Source organism: Gigantopelta aegis, chromosome 14 (genome assembly GCF_016097555.1).
Source record: "Gigantopelta aegis isolate Gae_Host chromosome 14, Gae_host_genome, whole genome shotgun sequence".
In the NCBI taxonomy this organism is placed as follows: domain Eukaryota; kingdom Metazoa; phylum Mollusca; class Gastropoda; order Neomphalida; family Peltospiridae; genus Gigantopelta; species Gigantopelta aegis.
Genome location: NC_054712.1, coordinates 24080037 through 24106049, shown reverse-complemented (window position 1 = coordinate 24106049; position 26013 = coordinate 24080037). Strand labels below are relative to the sequence as shown.

Sequence of the window (26013 nt, the reverse complement as noted above, 5' to 3'; positions counted from 1 at the left end):
AAACAAGCTTTCCTGTCATACCATTTTTATGAAACAAGTGAATTATTTTGGATATCGGACGAACGAAAGCGAGTCGGATACCAACACTGTTCACGAGTTCATAAAAATGGTATGACAGGCAAGCTCGTTCAGTATTTTATTTATTACAAGCCAACTGCAAATAAGCCACAATGCTGAAGTAAGCAGATGTCGAAACCTACTACACGTTATTTTTCTACGAAATGGTTCAGCAAGTGATCTACGTCACACGTAACAGTGTTCTCGCTGGGTGAAAATTAAAGGAAGGCGGCCGCTCGGCACCACACCCTTCAAAAAACCCAAACACACATCAATAAACGAAAAGCAAAAAAAAAAAGGGGTAGAGGGGTGGGGTGAGTAGTTTGGTTACCATATTGTTGTGTGTTTGGTAGACTTTGAGAAAAGACATACTCCTTTATTTGCCTATAAAAAAGTGCAAAGGGGTTTATAAAAAAAACCTTGTCTTTTAATTGAACCGAAGATGATATCCGTCTGACATTCATGGGCAGTTCCGGTTTTGCTGGACCGATCAAAGTTTTAATATTATTATTTTTAATAAAGATTTCAAGATATATGAAAAACAATAAAGATGTTTGTAAAGTGATCTCCTAATGTCAGATACATTTTTGTTTTGTCCATCTTCATTGAATGAATCGATAGCTGTGATAAAATATTTTTCATTTTTGTAAAGACGGTGTATATAGTATTTGGCACTCAAGATAAATGATTTTAATGATAAACACTACCACTTCTGTTGTTTTTATAAGCGTTCATATTCCCTCAAAATGAAAAGTTTACAATATTTTATAAAGAACTGCTGAATAAACAGAATAACAGAAAGTAAAAATCATCAGTTTCAACCAATTATATCTGCAACTGAGGACAAAATATCAAACGATAGTTAGTGGAAACAAAAGACAGAATGACCGTTCTGATCACGTGACAAATTTGGCGGCAAATAAGAGGGGCTTTTTTTCAATCGGAGATTGCCGAATCCGTAAAAAATAAAATGTTTTCATTGCTTACATAAAATATAACTTTTATTGTGTCTATCAAACATACAAATGAATACAGATATTGGAGGCTGTTAAAAATACTGTTAAATTACGTTACGGTAACTGTCGTAAATGTTTCGTCAATTGCTTTTTCGTACACAACGCGGCTTGTTTCCTTTGATGTCCAGTGTGCAGACTGATCGTTGTTTTTTGTGTGGAAAAAAGTACATTTGGAAATAGCAGAGATAGGTGTTGGAAAATAAAGAGGGGCGCTCAAAAATAAAGGAGGGCGCTCAAAAATAAAGGAGGGCGAGGAACGTGAAAGGAGGGCGGCAAAATGGAATAGCGGGGCGGGGCGCCCCGCTTAAATGGAGCAGCGAGAACACTGTGTAAATTTAAATGACATCACAATGAGTAACGAGACGTCAGCAATGTACAGTTTAGATTTTGGCGCGAAACTTGCATTAATTGTCAGTTAATGAGGTGTTTAAATTCACAATAATGACTGAATTGTTGACCGGACCAGCAAAGATTGAGCTGAGTGAATGGGATTGACTAGATGTCACACTGACAATTTGTACATAGGGCCGTAAAAAGAATAGCAGTTTGACAAACACTTGTTGCAACATTGTTTTGACTTCATACATAATAAGCCCAAATATAACAGCCTATCTTAACGCAATTTAAATTCACGGCCATATTTCGAAATGGTACACTTTTAATTTATGCTATTTTGTACAAACAGGGTTAGATACATTAATAATCACTGAACAAAACATTTTCAACAGCAGTTTTGCACTTAATGTTTTCTAGCAGTAATGAAAAGGACGTGTCATGCACCCAGTTTATTTTAGTTAGATATTCAGTAATTATTATGACATGAGTAATATCTTACACTGGTATGTAATAAATACTAATCTAAATAATGAACATGTATAATGATTTTGCTGTCTTCATTATAACGAAGTCAAGTACCTTTAAATCAGAAAAGAATACAATACTTTTATTCATTCTGGTTAGTAGGATGAAATAAGCTGTTTAATAGACAATTCTACTACCACCAAGCAGCAGAATTGTTGTATATGCTATTTCCACAGATAGGACAACAGGGTTTCTGCCAGACGGTAAAACGGGTATGATGCCATACCCAAATAATTTTACAGATTTATTTTGTAAAGTTAACCTTTTGACAAAATTAATTACTCTTATCATTACTGTATGATTTTCTTAAGCATAACCCTAAACTTAACCCATTTTCTTTCTTGGGGAGGCCCCCCATACCCCCTGTTGACAGTGGTTGCATTCAGTTCCATAGTGCCATACCCAAAAATTTCTTTCTGGCAGAAACACTGAACAAGGAGTTTATATCCAGTTGGAGCTGTTCACCATAATGTAAATTCTTAACATTTTTTACCTGCTGAAATTTACTTCACTTGCTTTTTAATGTGATGGAGACTGATTTTCTGTTGTTACTTTTCCAGGTTATGCCAGGTGTTAACAAAGTTCTCCAACACATGCGCGAGTTTACAGAGTCAGTTCGGACTGGTGCTTGGAAAGGCTATAGTGGCAAAGCCATCACAGATATTATCAACATTGGCATTGGAGGATCTGATCTGGTACGTATGAATATCCAAGCATGATACAATCAGTTTATCTGTCCATCCATTCATTTATCTGTCTGTCCATCCATCCATCTAATCATCCGTCTAACCGTCTAATCATCCATCTATCCATCCATCCCATCTATCCATTTATGTTCCTCCATTCATTTATCTGTCCATCCATCCATCCATCCATTTATCTGTCTGTCCGTCCATTCATTTATTCATCTATCCATCCATCCAGTTGATGTACTAAATAATACTTTTGACCAAAAATATCATCTCCATTTTTGTTTCAATGTTTATTAAGGGACCAGTAATGGTGACAGAAGCTCTGCGCCCATTTAAGTGTGGTCCAACTGCTCACTTCATTTCCAATATTGATGGAACCCATTTGGCCGAAATCCTGAAGAAACTGAATCCTGAAACCAGTCTGTTTATTATAGCATCAAAGGTAAGTTCTGTGTATAATTACACTCGGTCAGGATTATATTAACAGTGCAGTACAGTATACAATTATTATGGAATACACTCATGTCACCTTAGTCTGCGCGGCACAAAAGTCTGCGCACGTTAATGACGTTACATTACGTCTTGAAACAAGTGTCGGGTTACCATTATGTTTGTAAACAAACAAACAACGTTAATTTAATTCACAAAACCATTGTTAAAACAACACATCTTGATTGTGAATATATGTATAAAACTGGTCGATAACACTTTTATTGAGAGAAAACCCCTGAATTAATGCACTAAAAGTATACTTTTGCCAGCCTCGATCAACATGTTTTTCTATCACCTGTCAACACGTGTCTGTCAACGTTGTAATGATCAACCTTGCATATCAACTTACATAAATTTACATAAAAGCTTCAATACATACCTTATTGTAATTTATGAATCCGTAAATGAAATAAATCCGTAAACATGCATACTTGAATTTCTCTCCCGAGTGACACAACACAACCAATATGGCTGCACACAGACTTTGAAGATTGCACTTACAGCGTGGCCTATTTTAGCTATAGTCTGTTTCAAAATTACCATTGATTATCCTATATGTCTAATGAACACTATTTGTGCTCATTTACACAGTTAATAACACAATTTTTGTTGAATAATGATCAAATATTTTTACATTGGCTTTTTTTTATATTGTCATTTTGTGTTGTCCAAACTAAGGAGCATGGAACACCATTTATATTTATCTCATTTGCACAATCTAAATGTTTCTGAAACAGACTATAACAGGAAGTGTTTGTTATTTAGAACGTATAAAAGTCAGATCTATTGTTTGTTGCTGTTTTATGTAAACATTAGCGACAGAAGTGGTTGTTTTAATGTTTTCTGCTCAGACTTATGTGCCGTCATGCAGGCCAGTGAATGCAAGAGGGTCCCACTAAAAATGTGCTCATTACTTGAGTTTAAAAAACATTAAAATTAAAATAACTTTAGTTGTAACACATTTATTGTTCCATTGTACTGTGGCGGTGAAACAAATATTTTTAAAGAAATATTTTAACTTTAAAATATAACGCTTAGGTGCCACCAGTGTACTTCTGGCCATTATTAAAAACATTGTTTGCTGTAACTCAACTTTGACTCAGTTTTATATAAATCTACAGTTTCTACTTCTTTTTTAATAATTATATTTTAAAACTAATAATTAAACAGTATAGAAGTACATGTATTAAATTTTGGGACACTAGTGAAAAACTTGTTGAAGAAATACCTTTTTTACCTATTCAGGTGTTGTGAAGAAGAAAAAGGTGGGGTTTTCACTAGTGATGGGCAACTTTGATTTCACTGATATTTTTCAATACTTCACTAAGTCCCATTTACGAGATGATCTTAGTGCTAAAATCACCTAAAATCACTAAGTTTGATAATAAAAGTCGCTGACTTAAGATGATTTTAGCACTAAGGCCCAGGGCCCATATTTTCAAAGTAATCTTAGCCTACGAAATTGTAAAACCGTTGTAGGCAATGACATAACTTTGACGTGTGCTGTAGTGACATCACAGCCTACGATGGTTTTACGATTTTGTAGCGTTAAGATGGCTTTGAAAATATGGGCCCAGGGCCCAGGGCCCTGTTCCATGAAGCCATTTTAGCACTAAAATCACCCTTAGTGCACAAGGTAGTTATGCACTTAAGGTGATCTTAGGGCTAAAATGGCTTCATGGAATGGGGCTCTGGTGAGTGGGGTTACAGTGTCTTTTACTGGGATGGTCTAAACAGTCGGTATCATTTTGTTGTAGCGTTTACTTTATGCGCAGTCTGTCCTGGATTGATCCCTGTCGGTGAGCCCATTGGGCTATTCCTCATTCCAGCCAGTGCACCACAACTGTGCTATCCTGTCTGGGATGGTGCATATAAAAGATCCCTTGCTACTATTGGAAAAACATCCAATAGACGATGATTAATAAATTAATGTGCTCTAGTGGTGTCATTAAACAAAACAAACTTTAACTTTTTAATTTTGTTGTTTTCAGACGTTCACAACTCAGGAAACGATAACAAATGCTACATCAGCAAAGACTTGGTTTCTTGATCATGCCAAAGATGTGAGTATGACAATGTGAAGTACATTGAGTATGTCTAAATAACACATATAGAAATATTGCACTATTTTAGTGGACAATAGAAGTTGGTGAAAGCCAAGGAAATACTTAGTTTCACTGCTTTACAGGTAGAAAATAAGTGATGCAAGACTCCATGTATTTCCTCTACGTTGACTGAAGCCATGTAAATGCTCAATTTCATTATTTTGCAGGTGAAAAATATCTGATGATGCTTTTACAGGAACGTTTTCTTTTTTCTTTTCAGCCAAAAGCAGTAGCTAAGCATTTTGTTGCCCTGTCAACCAATACTGTAAGTGATAATTGTTATTAATTTTATTTTTAAAAGTTCAGAAATGCTTCAGGTTTTTTATTTTTTATATCAACAAGTTGAATTAGACATGGTTATCTTAATAAAATCATTCTGATTTAATGGTAACATAATGATAATTATAGAAATAATGATTTTGTGAATGGCTATGGATAGTCCAGCAAATAATGATGTCACAGACCAAAACAAGTTCTGGACATTTTCTGATGTCATAATTCTGATTTTCAATCGCAGAAGAAGTGACTTTTAATTAAATTATTAGATATTGAATGTAATACTATTTATAATATAGTATTATTTATAAAAAATGTTTCTTACTTAAAAACCCCAGGTAGCAGTTATTCTTAAACAACATGACACAGTTCATACTGAGAAAGCAGCAAGTTTAGGTTTTCTTTCTCACTTCCATGTTTACATAGTTGTTTGTTTAAAATTCATTTATTTGAAGTAATGTATCTTTTTGCAGGCTAAAGTTAAGGATTTTGGCATTGATGAGAAAAACATGTTTGAATTCTGGGATGTAAGTAGGGTTTTTTTGTTAGTTTTTTCATAGTTAGTATTTGTATATAGATGTATATTGTGATTCAACTGTATTTTCACATTCGCTTTGTATTTTGCATAAATAACAATAATCAAATATGTTACATTTAAATGCACACACTTTCCAAATGAAGACTTTGTCTTAATGATTTTGTTTTTGGATTGTTTATAGGATTTTTATACAGAAAAACCTGTAGCAATAGTACATATAAAAGATCCATTAATGCCAGTGGAAAAATGTAGCTGGTTTCCTCTGAAGACTGTTGTGTCAGAGTTATCAAATGTGTGACGTCCAATATGTAATAGATGATGATTAATTAATAATGTATCATTAAATAGACAAACTTTAATTTTAACTTTGACAAGTATTATGTCTGGTTTAGATTGATAAAAATACTAGTTCGGTTCAACCACGGAGGTCGTCGGCTGATGCGGTCTCTACGGTATGGCTTGCTTCCGTCTTTCGTGGCTTTTCCACACTGGTCAACTCGAGCTTATCCAGTGTTTAACATGCCATTTCGGGATACGGCTCCGGTGCTTGATGATGATGTTCAGCGTTTAGGAAAGTCTTCCTCAGTAGAGTTGACAGATCGGCAAGCCATGACTATGGATACGGCTCAGCGACGCTATTTGTATGTTCTATCGTACTTAGATGTCTTTTTAATGGCGATGGCTACCCAAGTGAAGGACTCCAGGTGTTACTCCTTGTTCCAACAGTCAGCCCAAATGTTGGCATACTTGATGTCGTCCATCACGTCCATCTCAACGATGATTACGCACCATAGACGACAAGCCTTCTTGAAGAAATCAACATTAGATTCCCAACGCAAGAAGGAACTGTTATCGCAGCCATGGTCTTCCTCTAAATTATCTGCTGGCAAGGTATCTGATGTCGTCACCGCCAACGAGAAAGATCAACAATCTTCGGCAACTGTGAAGCCTTTACAGTTGATGACTACGCTGGAGTCCAACAAGTGCAAAAACTCTTTTGTGGCTCAACCTGCCTTCAAGTGCTGGAGAGGTTCCTTTCGGGACCTTCACCCGTCCCTCACTTTGACACAGATCAACGAATTTCAATTGACGCTTCCGGTGTCTGTTACACTGGTTGAAAGGACTATTGTCGGAGGCCGACAACGACAGTTTTGGAAGACATGGGAAACATTGTGCGACGATCAGTATGTCACTACAGTCCTATATCGCCTGCTATTGTCTTTCGACCCTCCCTGAACACGTACGCCCTGAGAGCGTCTACACTCCGCTGCACATTTACGGGTTCTACAAGATACCGTCAACAAGCTCTTGGAGAAGGGGGCCGTTCGCAGCATTCCGCTGTCAGACCTCACGCCAGGATTTTATTCCGACATATTTCTGGTGCCCAAGAAAGACTAGGCGGACTTACGGATGATCCACAACATGGCTTTTTTCAACAAACATTATCTCCAGTCACCACCATCGTTCAAGATGTTGACGGTCAGAGATGTAGTTGCTGTGGTTCATCCGGAAGATTGGCTAGACCTGAAGGACGCTTATCTTCATGTACCAATCCATGCCACCTGTCATCGGTACCTGAGATTTATAATGCAAGGAATCCATTACGAATGGACGGTGCTACCATTTGGGATATCAATTGCTCCGTGGCTGTTTACGAGGATCACTGCTCCAATATCGCGGGTTCTTCACAGCAAGGGTATTTACTTTTACCCCTACCTGGACGACTGCCTGTTGAAACATCCCAGTCAAGCTCGGCTCGTCCATCATGTCCAGTTTGTCCTGCAGTTCCTACAGTCTCTGGGGTGGGTTGTCAACCATGACAAATTCTGGTTGCAGCCTACACAAGATCTGCAATTCATCGGTGCACGTCTCCACTCAGATCGCGGTCTTGTGCAACTTCCACTCGACCGTTGGATGAAAACCCAGTCCATCATCAGGAAGGTGTTGTTGGGTCCGATATCGTTTCAAGAATTGCAGAGTCTGCTGGGGCTGTTGACGTCAGCACAAGACTTGACTCTCAGAGGACGCCTACAGCTACGACGGATCCAGATGTTCCTGTATCCTTACATTCTTTACGACAATCCAGCCTTGATGATTCCATTGCCGATCGACCTGCGGTCCAGTCTCCAGTGGTGGCAATGCCAATCGAACATCTTAGGAGGCATCTCTTTGCGGCCGTTTCAAGCGACTCATCATCTGTTCGCAGATGCGTCACTCGAGGGTTGGGGAGCACACCTCAATGGCCAGACGTCGTCAGGGCGGTGGTCTGCAGAAGAATCGGTGCTACACATCAATCTTCTCGAGATGTTGGCGGTCTACATTGCGATCCTTCACTGGCGTCACCAGTTGATTGGAGCGTTTCTCATGGTGGCAACCAACAGCGTGACGGTGGCGGCTTACATCAATCGTCAGGGCGGCACACACTCAGACAGTCTTCTCCAGATGACTTATCGCCTGTATGATCTGGTGGACGATGTACCTCTGCAGATGCGAGCAAGACATATTCCAGGGGTGTCCAATGTCCTAGCTGACAGTCTATCCCGCCAGTCATCGCCGCAGTCAACCGAGTGGATGCTACATTCAGACGCCTTTCGTTGGGTGTGCGAGCGTCTTTGGACTCCGAACATCGATCTGTTCGCCACGAAGTTCAACCATCAGCTTCAGGTTTATGTATCGCCAGTTCCAGATCCAGATGCGTTCGATCTCGATGCTCTCGCCATCAGCTGGGATCAGATGGATGCATACGCCTTTCCACCGCCGATCCTGCTGCCTTGGGTGTTACAGCGGTTTCAACAATACTGATGTCGCCTGTTGCTGATCGCCATCAAGGGTGTGGTTTCCAGATCAAATCAGTCTCGCTTATCCACATCCGTTGCCTCTGCCCGAGTGGGACCATCTACTGCGGCACCCCACATCTCGGCTCTACCATCCAAATCCACACTTGTTCCGGCTACATGCGTGGACCTTATTGCCAAAGGTCTGAAGAAGAAGAAAGGGTTTTCTTCACAGTCTACTGCGGCAATTTTGAAGGCTCATCGATCATCTACTACAGTGGCCTATAATGTCCGATGGTTGTGTTTTCATAGATGGTGTCTGCGACAACACATTAAGCCTCAGAAGATTCCAGTCCATCGTTTTGGCAGACTAACTGATGTACCTTCGGACGTCACTGAAGTTGAAAGGCTCGACGATTGCGGGTTACGTCTCGATCATTGCTACTGTTCGTGATCCGGCTACTGGAACGAAGCTCTCTGTCATCCCTGAAATTCATAAGATGGTTAAGAGCTTTAAATTGGAGGGTCAAGTTCGTCGTTTTCATCCTCCGAAGTGGGACCTGACTCTGGTTTTGAGGTCCTTGACGGTTGCACCATATGAGCCAATTGAAGAGTCATTAGAACTTTTAACTCGGGGAAAACAGTTTTTCTGTTGGGGTTTGCAACGGCTGCTTGAGTCTCGGAAATTCATGCCTTGGATGTCGACCTTTTTCGATTTCATCGTGATCGTCAGTCGGTTTCCTTGGGGCTTCTAATGAACTTTGTGGCTAAAAATCAGTTACCTGATCAACAGCCACGAACGTATGTGGTTCAAGCATTATCGTCTACCCTGGGTCCGGCCGATACTGAAGACTTGGCTTTGTGTCCGGTTCGTGCTTTGTACCACTATATTGAAAGGACTTGTTCGTTTCGACAATACCGGTCGAGATTGTTCCTTTCGTGTCACCAGTTGCATTTAAAAGACATTACTAAGAACACTGTTTCTACTTGGATTAGATTGACTATTCTGTCTGCTTCCACTGCCTCCAATCCGCATGAACTGCATGCACTGGCCGCCACCATGTCTTTGCACTGCAACACTCCTATCCAGCACATTATTACTGGCGACTGACTCCATATTTGCGAATTATTATCTGAGGGATGTCTCCACTGAGGATGTCGAGGGCTTCCATCATCTGGGTCCTGTGGTGGCTGTGCAGACACTGGTGAACACTAGCCGTCCTCGTCGCTGTTGAGGGTTGCTGTTGGATTCTAGACTGCACACAGAGAGGGATGTCTACTGAATCCACATGTGAGGATTGCTAAGACTTTATTCTTTGCACTTTTCACATGCACTGGTGCCGGAATTTTTTGTCTGGATAACACTTGCCTTGCACTTTTCTCGGCCAATTGTTGTCTCACTGAACTAACATGTTTTTGGTGTACTTAGACCCAGTGGTTTTCCGTTTTAAAAAAAACGTTTCCGTTTCATGTTTTTGTAAATTCCGTTTCATTTCTGTTTCAGAATACAACGTGTAGGCCTAATTAACAATTTAAATAACACAAGCTGTGACAAATTAACATAACAGGCAGACAACGCTGTTTACTTTTTACTTTATCATAATTCTTGACAAAATATTAAAAGTACCTTTTGTCAAATATATCATATACAAAACAAATACCGTTGGGTTTGTTTTATTTGCTTTGTACGAAACCAAAATCAGGTTCCGAAAATTGACTGGTGTCGACATACATCGCTATTTGTTGTTAAATCAAAGTAGGCCTTCATATTAGTAGTGAAAAATCGGAGCAAAGGTTACAATTATAACAACTACATAAAGCATATTTGTCCAACAATTGAGTGCACTGTTTTATTCAACGGGGCTTAGTGTTAACAAAACGTAAAAATCAGTCTTCCATAACAAACGTTAGCGACAAACCGCTGACTGAACTTACTCCTGAAAAAAAAAAAAAAAAAACCAACAAAAAAACCTGTCCCGTCTGCGCAGGTGCAACAGACTAAGCAGTGAACCAGTCACAAGTTCAGCCAGCAAACGTTTCGCTAACGTTCGCGAAGTATTTAGTTCCCAACGTGGCCATTTGGTTTATGTTTTTCTGCTCGGTCTGGCTGAATGTAGCACTGGTAAATACGACACTATGCGTTTACCAATAGTACTGCACACGGGCCAATCGTCAGTTTTACAGTGTGTGGCAATAGTAAAATGGTATTAATTTTTTTAACTTCGCGGAAAATCGTAATTCCGTTTCACAATGTGAATTCCGTCCGTTTTCCGCGATCGCGGAAAATCACTGGCTCTATGTACTGGACAGAAAACACTCAGGGGCTTGTTCAGTTCAGTGTTCTGACGGATGCACCTATACACCTAGTACCTGCATCCCTGGTGGCTAAGAATTCCCACCCTGTCAGAACGGTTGTGATGGATGCCGCCTGGGTTGGTTAGTTTTTTCACTTAACCTGCACTAGGCTGTGATGGGCATCCCTTGGAAGAGGGGTCTTTCCTTTGGCCTAATTCTTCCACTGATAAGTCTCCCTCCGGTCTCTGGGAGTTTTTAAGAGCATCTTCGGATTTGGTACCCACCACCATCTGTTGAATGCTGCACTTGGTTTGAGGACAGGTAATATTGAAAAGAAATGAAGAAAACTTTAAGTGTTTTCTCTTTTATAGAGATATTACCTGTCCTCACGGGTTTATTCCCACCCGTGCCTCCCCGTTTCCCGGCATCCGTGTGATGCACTCAGTGAAAAAGAAGGAAGCTATAGTCACATGATCGGAACTACAAGGGAGCATACTGTAGAAGATTTAGGCCATCCCATTATCTGTTGGGATGCTTGGACCAGTCCACTTGCGTGGGGGGGGGGGGGGGGGGGAAATGCACTTGTTTTGAGGACAGGTAATATCTCTATAAAAGAGAAAACACTTAAAGTTTTCTCCATTTTTATTTTATATTTTCAGGACATTGACGATACTAATCATAAAAAATAAATGAGGGCAAGCCAGTATTCTCAGGGTTAGCATGGATAAAAATTTAGGATTTATTTTATTATGGCGTTACTGTTCGATACCTGAATGTTTATTTAGTAATTTATAGATTTAGAGATTTATAGGACTAGATAAGCCTGTTATTTGTACTTAATGAATTTCTATTTAATATGTTTTTGTTTGCAGTGGGTTGGTGGAAGGTACTCACTTTGGTCTGCCATTGGAATGTCTATTGCTCTTAACATCGGTAATGACTAAAATAGGAGTTTTGGGAAATAATAACTGACCAGTTAACAGTCTTGAGACAAGTCTTTGCATGTATGTGTAAACTGTGAAATATTCTTCAAATACTTGGCTATGAAAACTATTGTTCCTTTCAGTTAGTAATTTATTGGGGTGGGGATGTTTTTCTGTTTTTATTTCATCTATTATCAGTCCATCTTACCACATTAAATGTGTAAGTATGATAAATGTATTGGTTCTTTTAACGGCTTTTCTGTGGAATTGTGTTATTTAACAGAGTATGTCAAACAGATTTACAAATTGTAATGCATTCAGTACCTTAAACTAGATTTTACAACAGCAACAAAAAAACATCCCGTAGAAAGTAGCTAAAACAATCACAAAGACAAACAGATGTCACACTGAATTGTTTTCTTCCTTCCTAGGCATGGACAATTTTGAAAGTCTTTTAGAGGGAGCTCACTTCATGGACAAACACTTCTCCACAGCACCACTGACTGAAAATGTAAGCATACCTTCATAAGTTGATATCACGTTATCTTGAATAAGTTCACGTTTTGCCTCTCTGTGTTTACGGGCAAGGTCACTATTAATAAAAATAGAAACACGGCGTCACCATTGAGCAACTTCATTTCTCATCCGATTTTCTTTTCAGGAAACTTGAAATATGAAAATAGAATCATGATATGTTGAACAAGTTCGCGTTTCACCTGTGGCAGTAAAGGTCACGGTCACTGTTACCATCAATAGAAATATGATTATTTCTCATTTGATTTTCAGGAAACTTGAATTATAGAAATAGGATTATGACATGAACAAGTTTATGGTTCACCTGTCTTCGCCATACGGTCACAGGTCACTATTACTTAAAATACAAAAATTATGTTGCAAGGCGTTTTGCAGCATTTTCGATGCTTTGTTTTTTGTTGAATCTTGGTACTAATGAATACAGTGTGTACTCCTAGATGTAAATGAAATTTGTTTTTTTAAAATATAAATTTTAGCTGATGAATTCCATGTTTAAAAGTTTAGCTTTTCAAATGCATATTTTTCAGATTCCCATCATATTGGCTATGCTTGGTGTGTGGTATCACAACTTTTACAAAGCAGAATCCTTTTCCATTTTACCATACGACCAGGTGACTAATTTATTCATATTTGTTGGTGGTTCTAATCAACCTGTACATGCACTTTAGTGGGTTTTTTTTTTTAAAGGTCCTTTTGTTTAATAAAACATCAACACTTTATTGTGGATATGTAGAAGAACAACTGTTGTGATCCACAGCATATTAGAGTTGTCCTTCTCTGCAGTTTCTGACTGATTTGATCAAATCCATCACTTCAGTTTGTAATTTTACACAAAAATGTAAGATTCACATATTAATAGATTGGTGGCAAATATTTGCTGGTCATTTTGGCCATTTAACTTTACAATTTAAAATTATTCTCTATTGGTAGAATAGATTCTGCTCGAACAGTTTTAAAAATGAAAAAGGACCAAAAAAATAATAATGAGGGTAATTTTCAATCTCTGCAGATAGAATCTGGAATTCTTCAAGATTCCATTTGCTATCACTATATGTCTCTCCTTTCATCAAATTGTTTATATGCATGTACAAAAGATGCAGGTATTTATCTGCAGCCAGAACCACAATTTTGAATTTCATACTGATTTCAGTACATGCACAGATTTGCAGCCTACTTCCAGCAGGGAGATATGGAAAGCAATGGAAAGTATGTCACTCGCAGTGGTCAAAGGGTTAACTACACAACTGGCCCGATCGTGTGGGGAGAACCAGGAACCAATGGGCAGCATGCATTCTACCAGCTCATTCATCAAGGTGTTTTGCTTGGAATTATCTTTTTTATATTAATCAGCAGTAGTTTAATGAGGGCTGGAGAAACCAGATTAGTTGTCTTCCAATAAGACTTCAGAATTTTCTGAGATTTGTGTATCACACAACAATATCCCACATATGTTGGGGATCAATTTATAGAGGTATAATGACCAAGTGATGACGTAGGTGTCGAAGCTAACTTGTTCGCTGAAATTAATACTACTGAAACTGATTGCTTTTTGGGTGTAAGTTGAATAGTGCAAACACAAGTGCCATAATAAGTTTTAGTTGGAAAAGATGTTTAAATTTCTTTTGAATCTGTTTTTTTTTTAATATGTTTGAAACAGAATACTATATATGAGTCATATGTGTTGTCTAAATATTATATTCACAGCATTGTTTTATTCTTTTGCAGGTACACGATTGATTCCATGTGATTTCATCATGCCAGTTGAGACACACAACCCTGTACAGAAAGGATTACATCACGAGGTAACGCCTCTTCCTTTATCTGGATGTTACCGGTAATTAAAAACCCAGCTTTGATGGTGCAGTAGTTAAGCTATCAGGATGCAACTGGGTAATACAACACTGTTTATGTTGATGCATTAGGGTTGATCACCCCTAAAATATTCTTTCCATCCCAACCAGTTCCCCATGACTTGTATATCACAGGCTGTGGTATGTGTTGTCCTGTCTGTGGCAAAGTGTTCTGTCTATGAAAGATCCCTAGCTTCTATTTCATAAAAAAGCCTATGTGGTGACGGTGTGGGGTTTTTCTCTCACTTTCCAGATCAAGTGTCAATGTAACCGTATGTTAGACACCAACTAGCCATATGGTTTTTAATGTGCTGAGGTGTCGTTATATATTCATTTTCTTCTTTTTTTCCCACCAAAGTAGAAAACAATGTGCAGAGTCACAGATTTAACATGCTTGAAAGCTGTTTATAGCGTTGGGGTGAAACTCTTAAGCAGGAGCCTTGCATCAGAAAGCTACTTATTACACAAAGTTTAGAGTTGTCATTAAAGGAAAGGACAGTTACGGCATTTGACCTGGTATTCATAGTCAACAATATTATAATGCACATTATTACTTAATATCAGCAAGTATAATCATATAGTTATAATTACAAACTTTACAATTAATACGATTTACTGTATTCTGATTGGCTGACGTCACTAAAAAACCCAAGCGTTATCCTTCAATAAACCTCATAAAAATACGTCATCACGGAAGACCAAGATCGAAATAACCGCACAACACCAACAGTCACTTGGTAAACAAAAGTTAATATCAAGGTCACTTTGCGATAGAAAAACACAAGACAAATCTGCACATGAAATTGTTTCATTTTTTAAAAAGAAGTTATAATAAAGATATATACACTGTTTTTGTTGATTCAATACTTATTTTAATTTTTAGCGGACAATTTCCAATAGTATGTATACATGTATTTCTACGCTTATTTACAGAACATGGTTGACAGTAAGAACGAAAGAAATTATTTTTGAGTGTTTTAAGGTACACTTCTTGTACTGTTTGTAATTAGAAATGAGAAACAATATAACGGGTGAAACCATTTTGTACCATCCCAGTGAATACGCCCTCTGGCGAGCTGGTGGTCACGTAATACCTAACGTGTCACATCAGGAATTAGTCTTCGAACTGAAGAAACAAAACATACCTGATTTTTGTGGATGCATGGCAATGTTCTGTAATAATATCCATCCCAGTAAGCCAGCAACAAGTATATATAATTTTTCAATACAAAATAAACCACCATTGTCAAAATGTTGAAATAACTATATTATGGTTTGTACATAAATTAACCCACGTACTGAAATAATAATCTGAGTGTTTTCTTGGTTAATTGGTCTTTTCTTTCCGTGGCCTGTACCTGTGGTTCCTGATTGGCAGGTGTATATTTAGACGGTCCCCAGACACTGTGTCTAGACACCCTAAAAAGATGTGCCTCTTTTATTAAGATCACAGGGTATTGTGTGATAACCGTGCTGACACCCCTCAAATCATAATGGACATTATCAGCCGTCCTGCTTTATTACTGTAAGTAATTCTGTAAAGACCTTGATTAAGTAGACTTTCCCATCTAAAATCACAAAACTGACCAATTACATAGTCCCAAAGAAAAGAAAATTATCAATTGGGTATCATGAGTGGTCGTTTTTGCTCAAATGTACCCTATCAATAGGCCTAATAATATGCATTTTTTCTTTGGATTTTTTCAGAGAGAAAAATACTGTAACTCCATTTTGTTCTATTGATGCATATTGAAATATATTTAGTTAAATAATTTATTATACTATCAAGTAATTTATGTTGTTTTACAAGTCAGGTTGATGAAAGCGAAGCCCCTTGTCGTAAATTAGATCATTTGTTTACACTGTGCATAGAGGAGTTGGACGGAGCTGACGTCACTTCGCCCCTAGCTATACCACTGGACGTCACAAAAAAAACAAAAAACAAAATGGCTGCCCCTAAAATTACGCGTTTTTCATGTGTTAAAGTGTCAGTATGTGTTGGTGGTCCGGGTATGCATCATTCCAACACATAAGGCTCCTCTTTGAGTTGACCCTCCCTTTAAACATAAGATCATTAATGAGGACGATTAAGAAAGACATCCATTCTTTTCATGTAATCTGAACTCTCAACCATAATGCATTTCCTCTTTTGCAATGGATTTATCCTAATGTGCCAATAGCCAACCATTGGCTGGAAACTTCTGTTGTGTCGTGTTTTCGGTTATGTAATCCATGTCCTGATTGTTGTGTTTCCAGTCATGCGATCCCACTCTTCCTTTTTTCTCCATCACTTCAATGATATCTTTTTCAGATCCTTCAAGCCAACTTCCTGGCTCAGACTGAAGCACTTATGACTGGCAAGTCACGTGAGATAGCCGAGGAAGAGTTGAAGACTTCCGGAATGAGCAAAGAAAATATTGCACACATCTTACCACACAAGGTCAGCTCTATTTCGTAGTTCTACACACACAAAAACATTACAGTGAAAAAACGTGCACTTATTGATGGACTTATTAAAAAATAATTGATTGAATGTAAATACGCAAGGAGAAATACATGTATTACGGTCAGTGATATGTGAATATCTGACACTTTCATTGTTTTACAAAAGATTAGTTCTGAGGTCAAAGAGAACGATGGAGTAAATATAAATATTTTAAGTGAGATATAATACAGTGTTCAAAATAAGCACTTGTTTGTTTATTCTGACAAGTGAAAATCTATTCCGACAAGCAAAGCAAAACGTGCCTCAGTGGTTGTCCAGTGGACAAGGACAAATATTCAGGGCAGTTTCATTTTTGGCAATCGCAAACATCATCCTGATACTTGAATAAAATAAACCATTTATTTGGACAAGTGAAAATATTGGCAGACAAGTAGATTTCTAGATGTATTTGTCTATCACTGTAATATGATTTGGTCATGTCATCAGTGCTTTCATGATTGATATGTCTGATCTCAAAACATAATAGATTATTGTTTTAGCTTGTTATTTTTTTAGCTTGTGGATTTTAGCTAGCAAATTATATTTAAATTATATTGTAGGTATTTGAAGGAAATCGACCCACCAACTCGTTTTTGGTTCAGAAGATTACTCCATTTACATTAGGACTGTTAATTGGTAAGTTTTAGACTGAACCCCACCACTCACCCCAAGACATCTTGAATTATACATTTAATTTTTTAATTTTCTTTTTTACTTCATTTCTAGGAATCTAATATTGGTCCTGTTATTGTCTTTGATAGTTTATTTAGAAAAGATATTCATTAGTAGTTCTTGAATGCAAACACCAAGGCTGCATGTGAAGCTACCATATATATACTTTGAAGACATTTCCCTGGGAAATAACACCAAAGATCCCAGTCACAAAATTAGTTAATTTTAGTCTGCTGGACGACACGTGGTATTACTAGAGTGTACTTACCTGTCCATCCTATGATCAGTTAATTTTAGTCAGCTGGACGACACGTGGTATTACTGACGTGTACTTACCTGTCCATCCTATGATCAGTTAATTTTAGTCTACTGGACAACACGTGGTATTACTGGCGTGTACTTACCTGTCCATCCTATGATTAGTTAATTTTAGTCTGCTGGATGACACGTGGTATTACTAGAGTGTACTTAAATGTCCATCCTATGATTAGTTAATTTTAGTCTGCTGGATGACACGTGGTATTACTGGCGTGTACTTACCTGTCCATCCTATGATTAGTTAATTTTAGTCTACTGGACAACACGTGGTATTACTGGCGTGTACTTATCTGTCCATCCTATGATTAGTTAATTTTAGTCTGCTGGACGACACGTGGTATTACTGGCGTGTACTTACCTGTCCATCCTATGATTAGTTAATTTTAGTCTGCTGGACGACACGTGGTATTACTGACGTGTACTTACCTGTCCATCCTATGATCAGTTAATTTTAGTCTGCTGGACGACACGTGGTATTACTGGCGTGTACTTACCTGTCCATCCTATGATTAGTTAATTTTAGTCTGCTGGACGACATGTGGTATTACTAGAGTGTACTTACCTGTCCATCCTATGATTAGTTAATTTTAGTCTGCTGGACGACACGTGGTATTACTGACGTGTACTTACCTGTCCATCCTATGATCAGTTAATTTTAGTCTGCTGGACGACACGTGGTATTACTGGCGTGTACTTACCTGTCCATCCTATGATCAGTTAATTTTAGTCTGCTGGATGACACGTGGTATTACTGGCGTGTATTTACCTGTCCATCCTATGATCAGTTAATGTTAGTCTACTGAACGACACGTGGTATTACTGGCCTGTGCCTACCTGTCCATCCTATGATCAGTTAATTTTAGTCTGCTGGACGACACGTGGTATTACTGGCCTGTGCCTACCTGTCCATCCTATGATCAGTTAATTTTAGTCTGCTGGACGACACGTGGTATTACTGGCCTGTGCCTACCTGTCCATCCTATGATCAGTTAATTTTAGTCTGCTGGACGACACGTGGTATTACTGGCCTGTGCCTACCTGTCCATCCTATGATCAGTTAATTTTAGTCTGCTGGACGACACGTGGTATTACTGGCCTGTGCCTACCTGTCCATCCTATGATCAGTTAATTTTAGTCAGCTGGACGACACGTGGTATTACTGGCCTGTGGTTACCTGTCCATCCTATGATCAGTTAATGTTAGTCTACTGAACGACATGTGGTATTACTGGAGTGTGGTTACCTGTCCATCCTATGATCAGTTAATTTTAGTCTGCTGGATGACACATGGTATTACTGGAGTGTACTTACCTGTCCATCCTATGATCAGTTAATTTTAGTCTGCTGCATACATCAGTAAGCTGGTTTACCTATATTTTATTTTGTCAGATTATCTCAATGACACATTTTATTTTTGTTTTTCAGCAATGTATGAACACAAGATATTTATTCAAGGTCAGATCTGGGATATCAACTCCTATGACCAGTGGGGGTATGTTTTAAGTTGGAGATTTGTCTTATAGTTACAGTTCTTATTACAGAAATACAATTTTTCTGCTTTTTTCTGATTTTAATCCTCTTTTTTTTTCAAAGTAGACTAAATTTGATCAGAAATGCAAAACTAAAAAACAAATCACCTATATATAACTATTATATGTTTTAGAATGTTTAAAACTATTACAAACATAACAAACCAAAAACAAATTGGGCTGAATTTACAAAGCCTGTTTATGAATTACATGCATGTAACGACGTACATTTACAATACTTAAACACCTGCATTTAAGAAAAATAGGCATGGTAAATTTGGCCCGTTGAGTTTAACATAATTGATCATTAAGCAAGATGTTGTAAATAATGAGTAATTCAACAGTTAAAAAAACCTATAATAGCCACAAATATTATACCTTTGGTAGTAACTATAGGGGCAATTCCTTTACAGAAAATTAACTATGTGTTTCAGTGTGGAGCTTGGAAAGCAGCTGGCCAAAGTTATTCAGCCTGAACTGAAAGATAGCAAAACAGTCAGTAGCCACGACTGTTCGACAAATGGACTGATCAATTTTCTCAAAGAAAACAGGAAGTGAAATTTGTTTTTACGTGTTGCTGTTTTGTTGATTAACATTTGTATTTTTACTTAAACCAACGTGATTGGCTTGTACCCATATATCTGTAACCCAAGCAGGGCCTTTCAGTTTAGAAGTGCCCTTTTTGTCGAGCTGGTGAAGACTGTATATTTCAGGTATGATATACCATTTAGACTTACAACCCACACATGCACACATACACATACTTGCAGTCACAGAAGACCGACAGCCACACGCACTTTTTGCAAGCACCCTCAGATATACAACATATACACCAATGGCACACAGGTTTATCTATGCAATCATTTGTACCTAAGAACAGAATAATATATGCCTATATAAACATGAATAATTAGCCTGTTAATGTAAATTTCTTTGTTATTTGGAGTTCCAAACAAAACTGTCTGTCTCGCTAAAGAAAAGTGTTCATCTTTAGTTTCTGTCCACTGTTCAACTGTTTTCTAAACTTCACTAACATTTAAACAATTGTGAAACAAAAGTTCCAAATATGTGGATATATATATTTTTTTATATTACATAATAATAAAAAATACATGTGTGTATTTGTTCTGTGTAAAAATTGTACTGAAACACATTAAAGACAAGCTACAATTGTTTCCCCATGTCTGTGAAGAAAACCTGTAACCCAGTTCAGAACATTTTATTCATGAAGTAGGAATTGCATTGTTTCTGTTCCTCAGTTGATATATATCTTTACTTCATTTGTGATCTTTTATAAATATTCTCAAATTAAAAGTGAAAATTGGATTCTTCTAATATCTTGTTATTTAATTCCTGTCTCTACCAGAAATTTAAATGTTTTGATTGCTTTATTAAAGTGGCATATTCTGAAAACATTATTTTATATTGTACTTTGCTTCACACATGTCAAAATTCATAAGGACCCATTCTCATCCAGTAAATACTGTACCTTTAATATCGTTTTCAGTTTTATTCTAGTATAATGTCTAGATTTGTGATCCATAATTATGTTTGTGACAAGCAATTATGGCACCATTGTTGTGCATGGTATACTTTATCCAAACAGAGTTCAGAGAAACCTTCAATCACCATTTTTCATCTAAGTCACTTGCATTATTATGAGTTTACAACTCATAACTCATAAGTTCAAATGCATTTCAGATGTTATTTTCAAGCTGGAAATTTTTTCAACCAGTATTTATGATAAGCCCACTCGAATGCACCATTATTTTTCCTCCCTTTTTATTTGGAATAATATCTTAGAACCTGTTCATGATGAGTTCTTCCATGCCAGGACATTCAGAGGATATGCCCAAGACATGTGCTTGAGCCTTCGGTGGATGTAAGCATGTGTCAAATGGTTGATTGCTTCATGCCATTTACAGTTTCATGGGATCATATCATCTTGGATTTAAATATGGTGGCCTTTTTGGATGTTAAATATTTGCTTTTTAATATTTCCTCTGAAAGTACTTAGTCAGTTGAAAGTAAAATTTTTGAACATGGGCAGTTGGCTGGGCCAACATGTTCAACGAAAAAATGGCTGACATTGGTAGCCATCTTGGATTTAGGTAAGTGTCACTTAAACAGGCTTGTCTAGACAAAATCCACAATGAGCCAGTTTCATCAAAACATTGGTTAATTAGTAACATATGGGAGCTCATTGGAATGCACTCATAATTTTGAGATTCTTTAAAAACTAAATGGTCACAATTGACCATACAGATCACCTAGAACATGGATTTTAGTGGCAAAGGTTGTTAACCTGCTTATATTTGCTTATGATAAGTTTGTTTCTGCTGTTTGCATATGTCTGTTATAATTCCTTTATATGGAAACAAAAGCATTGTGTCGAATAAAAACAAAATGCATACTTATTTGGGAATTATGAGTTTAAAAACCATTTTTGAATGTGACAAATATAACACCTTCACAAGAATGAAGTCATGGATTTTGTATGGCCTACTGCAAAAAGATTGCCTGTTTAGCTTGAAATTATTGAAAGTTAGGAACGAAGATGATTTGCCCACTCTTCTTGTTGAGTTTAAAGGGTTTTTTGTTTAACGACACCACTAGAGCACATTGATTAATCAATCATTGGCTAATGGATGTCAGACATTTAGTAATTATGACTCGTAGTCATCAGAGGAAACCTGCTACATTTTATCTAATGCAGCAAGGGATCTTTTATATGCACTTTCCCACAGACAGGAAAGCACATACCGCAGCCTTTATCCAGTTGTGGTATACTGGTTGGAATGGGACAAACCCAATCAGCTGAATGGATTCACCGAGGTGGTTCGATCCTGCAATGCAAGCACGTCAAGCGAGCACTCAACCAACTGAACTGTTGAGTTAAAGGGTAAATATAGTAACATGTTATGTCCTGTTCAGGACGAAATGGAAACATTTCACTGTTTGTTATTATGTAGGCATATGCAAAATGATGTCATGCCATTATTGACATCATTCCCATTCAAAAACATCATGTGTCATGTTCATACGTTATTTGAATATCAAGTAATGCCTGACTAGAATTATAGTTTGAGTATAAAGTTTACAAAAAAGATATCTTAAGCTTGAGATTAAATAATAAGATCATTACCCTAGTGTGCTTAAATATGATTAATATTATATATTATGAATAAAAATAATGTATTATGCTCACTGGAGGCTTGCATAATTAAATTTTTATTCCTAATATATGATACTGAAAATAAATAATTCAGGACATCCCTTCTTTTTGCAGGACCTCCCACCCTCTGGCAGATAATATTCATGATTTTTAAACAAGGTGTATTGCTGTATATTACGAATAGAGATATATGAAGCCAACAAGAGATCTGTTCTAGTTTGGAGAAGAGAGACGTTTTCATACAACAGATCGAAACAAAACAAATCATATTTACTGTGATATTCAGAGCTGTATTCATGCTCATTAAAATCAAAATGATCTCTATGTATGACATGTTTAAGTAGAGTAAAGAAAGAAGTAGAAAGGAAATTCATGTAGTCTTAAAACCAAGTGGATTTTTTTTATCTGCAAGGTAAAATACATGTGGTCGAATGATAAATCATTATCTTCAGAAGCTGCAAGTGCTTGATTAATGTGGTGTTAAATGAAATATTAAGCACTGGAGCAGGATGGAGTTCATTCATTTTATTTCATTTATACTTATTTTCGTGCTTATATCCAATTAAGGTTCAAGCACACTGTCCTGGGCATACACCTCAGCTATCTGGGCTGTCTGTCTAGGACAGTGGGTTACTTGTTAGTGGGTAGTGAGAGAAGACTTGTATCAGTGATGTCATTAAGATAGAAGTGACCACTGGTTATTACCATTTGCTATCAATGTTAAATTTCATCTGGTTCAAAATACCACAGGCAAACAATTATTAATTTCAGTGGTTTATCTTATATATTAATTACTGGTAGCATTATACATTTGAATAAGATTTTCAAAAACATGGCAGAGTTTTAACACAGCCAAAGCAAATTGTAAAAATATAATCATTCGGGTAGGAATTGTGTAATTCTGTAACTGGTGAACATTTATTAACTAGGTAGGGAAAATTACTGGCTATTCATGACATCTCTGTTTATTCCTGTATAAATTGGTTATTTTGACTTTATTACAAACCACTCTTTCATACCAAAAAGTGGCCATACCATATTTGAAGTGCTTACGTTCATGTACTCGCACACATACACATGACCACACAACCACACACACATACACACAAAACAACATTCATACACAAACATTGTTTTGAGAAGAGGGTAAAGGGAATTGAATTTAATATGGTGTTAGTTTGCCTATGCAAGTGGACATTGTTAAGACTTATTTATTTATTTTTGTTTTTGATCTAAATAGTGCAGCTGTGTGAGATATTGTGGAACTACATGTATTCAGTAGATGGTGCTTTGTTATAAACCAGAGCTTTGCTCATTATTTTTATTATGTCGCTTCCCATGTCTTGAAATCATGATTTCTCAAATGTTGTTCTTAACATAAAAGATGTCTAGTGTTTGAGGCAAAAAGATCACTTACCGTATCATTATTCAACATCTAGAAACCGGGTAATTTTCATACTGCGATCATCAAACATTCACATGTTCATTTGGACAAAATGATTCAAAATGAAATATACTTGTATTTATTACTTCTTTGAAGAACATTTGTAAAACTGTCTTTTTCAATCAAAAAATATTAGGAAAATTTACTCCTTTGAATTAACAGAGCTAACTAACTGTATAATAAAATTATGAACTTTTAGGGCCAAATTTACAGTCTTGTTTATGTCTTACACACGTGTAACTACAGGCTTCATAAATTCGGATATTTATGTTTAAAGCGTAAAACAGAGTGCTCAGATGTAACCATATTTCTACTGTTGTTATAGTTTTGAATTTATGGTATAATTTTACTTAGCATAGCTTGACGTTTGTGTGATCTGTTATATATGACCTATGCAGTCACAACCACATCCAAGTTTTATCAGTAGTTATGCATGAATGATTATCATCATTATATAATTTCATTTTGTTCTTGTATCGAACTCGAGTTAAAGCATTCTATTCTTGGAACCCAAATCAACTGACAGGTTAATGGGATTAATGGTTGAGAGAAAACCTGGTAATACTGTAGGAGCTATTATTATTGATCAGCAACATAGGATTTTTAAACCTAAAAGGCCTTGGTCCTTGAAAAGTATTGTGGTGGTGTTCTTGCTTAAAATGTTTTGTTTATTTACATCCATTTGAATCTCGGTTGTCATGTCTACAGAAACCTCTTAACACAAGCATTTTTGGTGCGTGCCACAATTTTGATGAATTGCATTCTGTCAAATTGTGATTATGTTTTATAATTTAGAATTTTGACTGATCACAAACATGATGTTATAAGCACATACTTCTCTCCAGGTTAAAATTTTGTGTTGGAGAATACCATACTAAGTATTATATAATTATACACTCCAAAATATATTTCACATCACTACACGTGAAGAAATTATCATTTCAAGCTACAATCAGAAATATTATGCCATTTTGTAAGAGGACGAAGTAGGTTTGAACATATGAAGTGAACTGTTTCATTGAATATAATAGTTTAATTCTATTTTAATAATACAGTTTATTTATACAGATACCGACCACCGTAAATCAAAAACAGAACGTAAATTGGTGGAGGCATACATTTCATATACATTAGTTGTGTCTTAGCACAATGACAAGCAAGGCACATTTATAATTAGTAGTGAAAACCAATCTGCCTGAAATTTGTTTTCACCATTACGAACGATCTCATATTAAGAAATGACATTTTTTGTCCAGGTGATCTTTTGTCTATTTAGTCCTTTTAAATGCACCAAGCTGCTGGCACATTGATGCCAGTAGTATTTTTATTGGTCAAATGACTATGTCTTTGGACATGACATCAGCTTGGGTTAGATTCTAATGGTAAGAAAGCAGAATTGACAGATCCCATTTCAGGCAGATTGTAGTGTTAGTATAGCTTGGATTGTGGTCAGATTGAACCTTTTGGATTGTTGATAATGTTGTTTTCCAGTTACTAAATGATTTAGACATTTCATTTCACTATTTATGTGCAAGTGGCATCATGCAAATTTGTATATTATTTAAAATGTCACATGTTTTGTAAGATAAATATACAGAACTTCACATACGTTGTTTTCGCTTCCTATTTATTGCACGAGTTTATTTTGCGCAAGAACCACAAGACCGCATTGTGGTCGAGTGGTATGTTCTTTCGCAAAATAAACGAGTGCAATAAATAGGAAGCGAAAACAACATATGTGAAGTTCTCTATTTATTACATACCTTCTTTTATGTTTTACAAAAATGGTTTTTCATTTAACATCATAACAACACTTTGTTAAATCTATGATCAAAACTCCTTTAATGAATTCATTTAACGTTAAGAATCATACTCTGGGGCAGCCTTGTATAATGTTTCAAATAAGTTATGATGTCATTTGTAAATCATATATGACGTAAGTAAATAAAAGGCACTAACTGCTGTAAAAACAAAAGGG

The 26013-nt window shown here is 36.8% G+C and overlaps 1 protein-coding gene across 4 annotated transcripts in view; it reads left to right on the top strand.

Annotated features, from left to right (window-relative positions):
* Nucleotides 1–24990, top strand: part of LOC121388953 (glucose-6-phosphate isomerase-like) — a 31050-nt gene extending 6060 nt beyond the window's left edge. For 2 of the 4 annotated variants that reach the window (XM_041520500.1, XM_041520502.1), the window contains exons 4-18: nucleotides 2495–2629; nucleotides 2925–3068; nucleotides 5110–5181; nucleotides 5444–5488; nucleotides 5973–6026; nucleotides 11979–12039; nucleotides 12461–12540; nucleotides 13091–13174; nucleotides 13714–13876; nucleotides 14289–14365; nucleotides 16725–16853; nucleotides 17459–17534; nucleotides 19313–19379; nucleotides 19851–19966; nucleotides 22706–24990. In XM_041520500.1, coding sequence (XP_041376434.1) covers nucleotides 2495–2629; nucleotides 2925–3068; nucleotides 5110–5181; nucleotides 5444–5488; nucleotides 5973–6026; nucleotides 11979–12039; nucleotides 12461–12540; nucleotides 13091–13174; nucleotides 13714–13876; nucleotides 14289–14365; nucleotides 16725–16853; nucleotides 17459–17534; nucleotides 19313–19379; nucleotides 19851–19966; nucleotides 22706–22785 — 1383 coding nt within the window. In that variant the 3' untranslated portion in view covers nucleotides 22786–24990. Of the gene's footprint in view, nucleotides 1–2494; nucleotides 2630–2924; nucleotides 3069–5109; nucleotides 5182–5443; nucleotides 5489–5972; nucleotides 6027–11978; nucleotides 12040–12460; nucleotides 12541–13090; nucleotides 13175–13713; nucleotides 13877–14288; nucleotides 14366–16724; nucleotides 16854–17458; nucleotides 17535–19312; nucleotides 19380–19850; nucleotides 21834–22705 lie in introns of those variants that run through there. The other 2 variants (XR_005960028.1, XM_041520501.1) reach the window with 2 other exon arrangements.
* Nucleotides 24991–26013: the final 1023 nt, after the last annotated feature.